This window comes from Cucumis melo, chromosome 1 (genome assembly GCF_025177605.1).
Source record: "Cucumis melo cultivar AY chromosome 1, USDA_Cmelo_AY_1.0, whole genome shotgun sequence".
Taxonomy (NCBI): domain Eukaryota; kingdom Viridiplantae; phylum Streptophyta; class Magnoliopsida; order Cucurbitales; family Cucurbitaceae; genus Cucumis; species Cucumis melo.
This window is the reverse complement of record NC_066857.1, coordinates 32,532,768-32,542,862: the sequence shown is the minus strand read 5'-3', so window position 1 is coordinate 32,542,862 and position 10,095 is coordinate 32,532,768. Positions and strand designations below refer to the sequence as shown.

At 35.1% G+C, this 10,095-nt stretch overlaps 1 protein-coding gene across 1 annotated transcript; it reads right to left on the bottom strand.

The window, feature by feature from the left end:
* Window positions 1-5,904: 5,904 nt before the first annotated feature.
* Window positions 5,905-9,614, bottom strand: LOC127150167 (uncharacterized). The gene is made up of 4 exons (XM_051087165.1): window positions 9,389-9,614; window positions 8,512-8,687; window positions 7,213-7,488; window positions 5,905-6,052 (listed from the first exon to the last, which is right to left on the bottom strand). The coding sequence occupies exons 1-3, from the start codon at window positions 9,555-9,557 to the stop codon at window positions 7,264-7,266; spliced, it is 570 nt and encodes a 189-aa protein (XP_050943122.1). The 5' UTR covers window positions 9,558-9,614; the 3' UTR covers window positions 5,905-6,052; window positions 7,213-7,263.
* Window positions 9,615-10,095: the final 481 nt, after the last annotated feature.

Here is a 10,095-nt window from a genome sequence, read left to right as displayed (position 1 = left end):
ATCTAGCATTATGAGAAAGATAGACTCAAGGAAGCAAATAAAGAAAATAGAGGTTTTGCCTATTCATGGATGATGAATTAGTCAGAATCGAAAGAAGAAGAAGAAGAAGAAAGAAGCAGAGTAGGTAGGATTCTTGAATAGGATCTGTCCCCTTTCTATTAATGGATTCGGAGGCATCCTCATCCCCAGCAAGGGCACGCTCGCCCAGGAAGGTTATAATACCGATCGATACGGAGTCCGGAGAATAAGGATCAAGAGTAGCCACGAGAGTCGAGAAGAAGAGGTCAGATTCATTCTCAGTTCGTAGGGAAATATGCTCAACCAAATGGAAAAGGATTGATTTGGGCGAGACAGAGATTAGTAGGTCAAGCAGAAGACAGCAGCCGATCTCTTTCGATGCCCATGTAGCTCTTCTTGCAGCAATTCTAGCTGTAGCTGAAGTAATGCTGGCTGCTGAGGAAGGAATCACAAAAGTAATTCAGTAATAGAAGCTCCCCCTTCTTGCCAATCCTATAGCCTTCAGCCTAATAGCCTGAGCACCCACCTATTCAGCCATGATGTATTCATTCCTTTAGTACTATGGTACTATTTGTAGACTTTTCTCACTATTGGACTACCTTGCTCGACACATCCTTTCTTGCAAATGAAAGTTGGACCAAGGGTGAACTCTTTATACTGACAGGAATCTGTAAGATTTCGGATGTGTCAGGTTCAGCGGGAATAGGAAGAGGACGGAAGGTCAGACCTGCAGATTAAACTACCACGGCTGGTGCAGAGAGGGAAGAAATAGCTCGGAATCAAAGATAGAAATTAGTATGAGAATGATGTAATAATAAGGATGTAATCTAATTGAGTGGAAAGGTTGATCATATGCTCTCCCTCTTCTACCCCAAGCTTCTCTTCTCCCAGGACAAGAGAGAAGGGAGAAAGAGAGATAAAAAGAAGAAGTAACATTCATTAGAATGTGAGAGTGGGACAAAGCATCAGACTAAGTCGCCGAGTTCACAAGGTGGATAGAATAGGACCCAAGCTAAGGACCGAGACAGGAGTTAGCTGTCTTGAGGAATAATCAATAAACGAATCACGAAGAAAAGGAGTTCAGATCTTTCCGTCCTCATCGATCGACCTTCCTTCATTCGAAGGCATGAGAGGTTTCCTTTCATCTCTCTCTTTAAGGATCAGCACCCCTACTACGTGGTCGTCGGCCTCTTGAAACTCTCTTTCCTTTGAATTACATATCCCACAGAGCGGTAGGGGTATTAGACAGATTATCTTAAGAGTTCGCAGATAGAATGAATAACTAAGAAATGAAATAGAGAAAGGGAAAGCAATTATCCTACGCTTGGCCTCAGTACAAGGACAAGGGCCAAAGGCGAAGAGTCAGGTTCTAGTGATATAACTAGAGCACAATCTATCTAACTAAGAATCATTAGTTTCACAACATAATAAAATACATAGATATTAGGTATCACTTCATTAGAGAAGAAATTGAGATAAGAGAAATCGAAGTTGTCAAGATCCATACCTCGGGCAATGCTTCAACATGCTGACCAATTTGTTAGAGAAAACAAAATTCATATGATGCCTTGATGTAACCGAATTTGAACTACTTGACAAATAGACCAAAGTAGCGATTTCCATATTACTTGTAAAGGTGGGGGATGAAAAGAAACAAAAGCAAAATACCTATTTCTGATGTAACCATAAGGCTCATTTTTTAAGCATATCCTTTAAATTTCTACATACAAAAGAAGTCAAAAGTGAGGTGTAGAGAGATTTATTTTGTAAAGTTCATCACAGATTGAAAAGCAACAAAGAAGATAAACCTAGTCGGAGAACAATCAAGAACCACCTCAAGATTTTCAACAATGGCATGAAAACAAACAACAAAACCTATTGAGAAAGCAAGAATTACCTCAGAGTATCTTAAAATTTCCACCGAGAATTAAAGAACCTACAAGATTACCTCAGATGATTAGAAACAAAGAAGAAAACTTTTGTATAGATTCAGATTCTTTTAAGAAAGAGGAATTAATTCCTAAATCCTCATCCCAACATTCCTCTAAGATTTCAGCCCCAACTTTGTTCAAACCCATTCAACATTTCATAAACATGAATCAAGAAAATTTTCAAGATTCAAAAGAATAATTTGAATCAAACAAAAGAGAAATGCAATTTCATCAAAAATTTCAGGTAAAAAAGACAGTTATTTGCATACTCAATCTCAAATTCAGCAAACTTAATTTTTTTTTCCCAGAACATTCCACAAGTGCATGCAAAAAGAACCAAGATCGGATCTTATATTTGTATCTCTACTAAACCAACATTAAATTAGGGACTATATCAAACTTATTTTCATGAAGTATTCCAAACCTCTCAACTTAAACAAATTAACATTACCTGTCAAGATCGACATTAACATCGATTGCAAAAGTTTCACAAATGGGAGCCATGAAGTCTCTCTCCCATTCCTCAACAAATTCAGTGCTCCTCTTGTTATGGTTCTTCCATTTCATATTAGCTCACCTCCTTTTCTAGCCTACATCTTTTAGAAATCAAACTCAATCATGCAATTGGAACGAACAAAATTGGAATTCAATTGAGTCAATTCATTCTTGAAAATTTGACAGTGAAATTACATGAATTTAAACTTACATATTCACATATATATATATATGGGTACTGTTTTTTCTTACTTGTTAATGTTTCCCTTTGTTATGTCACGTTTTAAAACTTGAAATTTTGAAACAACGCTCAAGCTAAGAAAGAAAACTCCATAAAACAAGCAAACAGAAGTGATCAATCACATTTTTGATCAAATAGAGTTTACAATGCCCTCCATGAAAATTTGTCAATCAATGTAAAATTGGAAGCACGAAAGAAAAATAAAAGCTTCCTAATATCTCAATCAATATTCATGCAAGCTCTTTACTTGACAAATAAGTCAAATGTGATGTGGAGATTTCAAACTTTGAGAGCAAAAGAGTTATTGAATGATTTCATAATCAAACAAGCAAAAATCAAAAATATATTATGATAAGTAGAGCATAATATATCTAACTAAGAATCACCAGTTTCACAACATAATAAAGCACATGGATATTAGGCATCACTTCATTAGAGAAGAAATTGAGAAAACAAAAACCTGTATTGTAAAGATCCATACCTCCAGTAATGCTTCGCCATGCTAACCAAGTTGGTTAGAAAAAAAAAATCAAAACAAAATACCTATTTTCTTATGTAACCATTAGGCTCATTGTTGAAGCATATCCTTTAAATTTCTACATGCAAAAGAAGTCATAAATGAAGTTGAGAGAGAGTTCATTTTGTAAAATTCTTCACACAGATTGAAAAGCAATAAAGAAGATAAACCTAGGAGAACCAGTTAACCATTGTGTTCTTTCTTCCTTCACTAACCTTTCTCTTCATTTTCTTCTACTTATTAATTGCTCTACCTTCAGAAATCTTTTATCCCTTCTTTTATGTACAACTGAAACGAAAGAGGAAAAATTTTGAGAGATTTTGAGATTTGCATGACTGTAAGGTGGAGAGTAACTAAGTTAAGTCCTTTGCATTTCAAGATAGAGCACCTGTATGGTAAATGGAAAATTAGCGTCGAAGTATCTCTTATACAAAAAGATTTCACTTTAGCTATGGACATTTGGGTTTTAGATCCAATAGGAAGAATGGTTGATAGTCAACCCAGAAATACTCAACAATGACATGAAACCAAGCAACAAAACCTATTAAGAAAGCAAGAATTACCTCAAAGTATCCTAGAATTTCCACTAAGAATTAAAGAACCTACAAGATTACCACAAATGAAAGGAAATAGAGAAGAAGATCTTTATATAGATTCAGATCCTTCTAAGAAAGAGAAATTAATTCCTAAATCATCATCCCAACATTCCACCAAGATTTCAGACCCTAACATTGTTTCACACCCATTCAACATTAAAGAAACATGAATTAAAAAAATTTCCAAGATACAAAAGAAAAATCTAACTCAAATAAAAAAGAAATGCAATTTCATCAAAATTTTAAGTTAAAAAAGACGGCTATTTCCATATCCAATCTCAAACTCAGCAAACTTTAATTTTTCTTTAGAACTCCACAAGAATTACATGCATTCTACTTGACCTAACCAGCTGAACTCTAAGGGCTAAGCAAATCAGGTTTTGGTTAGGTCAAAAGTGAAGAGTTCCCCACATAAGTTCTGATACTGAGGGAGCCCAACGCAATCTACTTGACCTAACCGACTGAACTCTAAGGGCAAGACAGGTCAGGTTTTGGTTAGGTCAAAAGCGAAGAGTTCCCCACACAAGTTCTGATACTGAGGGAGCCCAACGCATTCTACTTGACCTAACCGGCTGAACTCTAAGGGCTAGGCAGGTATGGTTTTGGTTAGGCCAAAAGCGAAGAGTTCCCCACACAAGTTCTGATACTGAGGGAGCCCACCGCATTTTACTTGGCCTAACCAACTGTGAACTCTAAGCGCTAGACAGGCCTGGTTTTGGTTAGGCCAAAAGCGAAGAGTTCCCCACACAAGTTCTGATACTGAGGGAGCCCAACGCATTCTACTTGACCTAACCGGCTGAACTCTAAGCGCAAGGCAAGTCTGGTTTTGGTTAGGCCAAAAGCGAAGAGTTCCCCACACAAGTTCTGATACTGAGGGAGCCCAACGCATTTTACTTGACCTAACCGACTGAACTCTAAGGGCAAGGCATGTCTGGTTTTAGTTAGGCCAAAAGTGAAGAGTTCCCCACACAAGTTCTGATACTGAGGGAGCCCAACGCATTCTACTTGACCTAACCGGCTGAACTTTTATGGGCTAGGTAGGTCTGGTTTTGGTTAGGCCAAAAGTAAAGAGTTCCCCACACTAGTTCTGATACTGAGGGAACTCAACGCATTCTACTTGACCTAACTGGCTGTACTCTAAGGGCTAGGCAAGTCTGGTTTTGGTTAGGTCATGTTTTTAGCAACACATATTATTAAGTACGTACAGTGTTCACAATATTCATATAATAGATAGCGTGTATTCTATTCATTTCTAAGCTATTAAAGTATGCATTTTCAACATATTTAAGATATTCAAATAATAAACAGAATCACAAACCCAAGCTCCATGCTTAAGGGTTAGGCAAACATGCTTTTCTAAGCTAAAAAGCAAAATAGGCATGATATTTATTCTAAGAATAGAGAATTTGAAAATTTTTAAAATTTAGACATTTTTAGCAAAATGAAAATTTCCCAAAGGACATGGAACATGCAAAGCTACAACCCCACCCCCACTTAAAATTTTGCTTTGTCCTTAAAAGCATTTTAAGCAACATTCTAAAGATGGAAAAATAAAAGAAAGGAAACAGAAAACCTCCCCTTGCTTGCAAAGGTTCCAAGTTTGGTTATACTTCATTTCCCTTTTATTCCTACAAAAAGAAAACAAGAAGTTCTATCAAATTTCATTAAAGAGGTTAAACTAAAAATTTTTAAAAAAAAGTTCTACAAAACTTAAAAGAAAGCAGTAAAATTTTGCATTGTTAAAGATCGATCATGCAACTATATTTTCCCTAATTTTACCCGGATCAATGACCAAAGGTTTCTTGAATACTTTCAAACCTCACCTAGAAAATCTTCAAAACTTTTATTCCATAAGTCTTATCTTTGTCTTTATTCGGGCATTGTCCTTACTCCAAGAACAAAATTGATCGTTCAAACATGTCACTTTTAAAAGTTTTATTTGTTTTGTTCTCGATATATCAATTCGAAGATAGTCTAGTAAAAAAGGTATTATTCATGAAAGATGGAGAACTTTTGGTGCTATTTCAATTAAATTCTATCTAAAATGCAATGAAGCCTAGCATCAAAGTCAATTTATGATTTAATGAAGTGAGAAATAGTTAAGCTTTAAAATACTATCATCTTACATAACTTAAAAAAAAGAACAACAAAAAACTCCTTTATGTTCAGTTAATGGAAAACACTTGCCTCTTATCACGCTCTTCCTTCACTCAACAGCAACACTATGCTCTTGGTCTGTCCTCAACGAACAATCCTGAAATTGCGAAAAAGAAAATCAAATTCAAATGTAAGATCAAAGCTAAAATGAAAAAATTAATCATAGAGACAAAAATTTAAGCATCTTCTAATAGTACAAGAGTTGCGAAAGAGCCCTTTTCAACCTCTACAATAACCGATTGAATGTTGACCTTCCTACAAATGTGCATATAATGGACATCAGAATTCTGCCCAAGCATGGTTTATAGCGGCCTCGCATCGATGTCAAATGGAACAGGTTTCAAGAGGTCCCATTTTGGAGGATCGATTTTTTTCTCTAAGACAAATTTGTCTACAAGATGTCGATGAGAGGTAAGGATGACATGTTAAGAAGTAATGCAAATGTTTCTAAGCGGTTTAAAGACGAGGTAAAGTGAAGAACAAAGACTTTGGAACATATAATGTATACTAGTTAAATAGGTTGTAAGTTATAAACTTTGTCAAAACCCAGTACTTTAATCCCTAGTCTCCGGTCCCATGAGATTTAAACGTGCATTTTCTAATTGCCCACCTAAACAAACACGTTGCATCACATCCAATCCATTGATGAAACAACAAATACTCATCCATCCACAATCGATTCCAATAACTTACGTCTTAGTTCCAGGAGGTCCACAAGCTGAGGCAGTTGACTCCTCAACCTTACCTGTTTCAAGATTTTGGAGTTCAAGAGCAACCGTAGCACGTTCTTCGACAGTTCCACTCACAAGTATATGTTAGAGTGATAGGAGGAGGGGGAGAAAATGAAGATCTCGTTGATAACCATTTGGTTTTAGAATTTGACTATGAATTCAAATAGTTCTTCGATTTATCAAGAATCTTTTATCCATGATAAATCAATAAACTTCATCTGTCTTTTATTTTGCAGAAGCACAAAAACTACTCTTAAAGAAAAATGTCATGGAGTTCTCCTATAAGCTCTAGAATTAATGTCAAGGGAAAACAAGGGATAAATGTGAACTGATAACTTAACTCAGTCAAACAACGTCATTATCTTGCATGAACATAAGCATTACTAGGGTAAGTACTTTCTTGTTTCTCACACAACAAGAATGTCAAAGAAGCACAAGTACAATTTTATAACAGACAATGAGCTAAACTGGTAAAAGTAAATACCAAAAAATGAATCAAAGGGTAGAGAATCTTTTGAAAACAAACCTCAATTTCTGCACTCCACCAAAAACAAAGAGACAGTTACTTCACGATCTTTCATGATCCCACAATACGTATAGCATCTTTGAATATTCCAAAGTCAAAAGAATTGGAAGCATTTTCAGCTTTTAGAGAGCAAAAGGTGTCGGCACTCAAATTGGCACTCAAATTGGCACTCAAGTTGCCTATGTAATTGCAGTTTAGAGGCCAATTTGCATAGCTTTCTTCCCAGCAAGTTGTTTTTCTCTCTGCTATGAATAAATACCAAAACGCTCCAATAACCTAAAAGAGTATTATTATTAAAAGCTTATTAGAAAGCACACGAGAGTAACTATTGGCATCAATTATCTACTACTACAGGATATGCTTTTGTATATTCTTCTCCAAAACAAACTAATAGTTTGACCTATTGATTATCAATTGAAAACACCTACTAACTCTTTAAAAACAAACAAAAATGAAGGTTGATAAATGAACCAACATCCTAGTATTCTCTTGCAAATGCACAGTGAAACGGAATACTATCTATAGTACATATAAAAGCTTGAATGAGAAGAAATTTTTTATGACATTTTTGCCCTTCAACTCTATCATTTTCTATTATTGCATTGGTAACAATTTTGTCTTTTCACTTTTCTATTTTTATGGTAATTGAAGAATAAATGAGAGGATTTTATAAATACCTTGCGTATTTATTAGATTAATTGTAATTCATGAACAACTTACCGTTCAAGAAAACCCAAAGTCCATCCAACTTCTAAAATGAAAATAATCAATAATTCATTCTCCTCTCCTATATTTGTAACTAATGGTAGTTTTTTAGCACAAGGAAACCAAAAAATTTATCCTAACTATTAAATGCAAAGAATTAATAACTTCTTTGGAAAAAGAATTCATTTCTCGGAATCAATTTATATCTAATGTTTTATAGAACAACCTCTCATGGATGATGGGTCAACAGAACTGCAAACAGTGTTGCTGGACATTCTAACGTCTAAAAAGATAGATTCACATATAACTGCAAACTGTGTGTGTGTCTATATATATGTACCTATTTAAAGAAAGAGAGAGAGATTTTATTTGTTAATGCACTGTATGGAGTTCATCGCTCGGTTCTTAACCAACATGCAAACTTTCAACTCATAAAAAGTAAACCAAGTTTTATGTCAAAGTTCAACCTCTCCTATAACAACGGCATAAATTTCTCCTTCCCCTTCTTATCGAAAACTATGATACTTGCTCTCAGTTCCACCCATCCATAATGTAATTTATAACATTTAGTACAGGAGATAGATAGGCCATTACCTCACTTTGTAAGAGTGCAATCTTGTTGGTTGCCTTTTCATGTATCATTTCAAGTTCGTCCAACATCAATTCCATCATCTTATGCTCCTTCAAAGCAGCCTGGAATTGTTTTTGGAGCTCCTTTCTTTCCAGCAAAACATTATCACAATTTCCAGAAATTGCAAATATTGTTGCAACTGCATGAAATCAACCATTATCAAGTATAAAAAGGGAAAAACAAATTTTGTATAATCTGTCCAAGTAGCCTATGTGATACTCCAATACTTCAATCACTTATTGACTAAAACTAGTAAAGTTCCCAGAAGCCACCAAGCCACATAACTGGAGAAAATTCAATTGTCAATCATATAAACCTTCAACAGTAGTCACTTGAGACTTATGAATGAAAACGAACAAACAAAATGTTGAACTACACTTCTCCAACTGATGGTAATAAGTAAAATAGTTCAAACTATTGTTCAATAACTCAGGCTGCAAAGAACTCAATGGTACGATTCTCCCTTTCGAAGTCTTAAACACCTTACGTAATATTTTATGCTTTAGAATCTTAAGGATTCTCTAATCTTTACTAGAAACAACCGTAATTATTTGATCGTTCCAAACTTTTCACTTTAATATCATACCCATTTATGGCTAACATACTAGTTAAAAGTAGTTTGAGTACTCGGTTAACTCCTACTTGCAAGCAAATGAAAGTCATTGAGATGTTGTCTATGAAAAATCAACTACCGTAAGTTGAAGAATATTTTGTTTTATACATATTTTCCACAAAGACAAACCTATGATAAAAAAACAGAGAAAAGGAACACAATCAAAATATATCATTGTTGAACAAGCACATATGACAATCAAGAAACAATGGAGCGAGAGGGCTAACCTGCCTTTCCCTTCGTAAAGCAGCTAAAATTCGTCCAGGAAGAGAGACAATTGCGATTATCCACATCAAAGTTGTCCAAAATATGTTCAAGTGAAGACTGACCGAGGTCTTCAACAGCTCCAACCAAGTTTGAACAACAACAACAAAGGTTTTCAAGATAAATGAGCATGTACGCATGAAAGACGAGAAAGGCCTCGTAACCAATAATATTGTAACATTCAGGAATTCTGAAAGAAAAGCCATTGAACCCACCAATACCGCTACCTTTGTTGTTGAACTACATGCCAATGACTTTTCCGAAGCTGTAACCAGATTTATTGAACCCAGTTCTGCAAAACAAACAAATCCCTTCAACCAAACTGGACCGAGGAAGCCATATAATCAATTGAGCAGGTAAGAAGTCGATACCAAATTTTAATGAAAAGCTATTCACTAAGATAAGAACTTCAGAACAAAAGAATGACGATGAACCTTTTAACTAACTGAATCGTAACATAAAAGACGAAAGAATAAACTAGTATTAAGGATAAGCATGGTTATGACATTATGTATTATCTCACCTTGAAGCATTCAGGTCAAAGATTGCTTTTTGAAACCAGAATACGAATCGATCTTATGCTATTTCATGTTTATGACATTTTGTATCTTCCCTCCTTTTCTCTTACAAAATTCTAACTAAATCAATCTTTGAGTGTAGTGTAATCCAT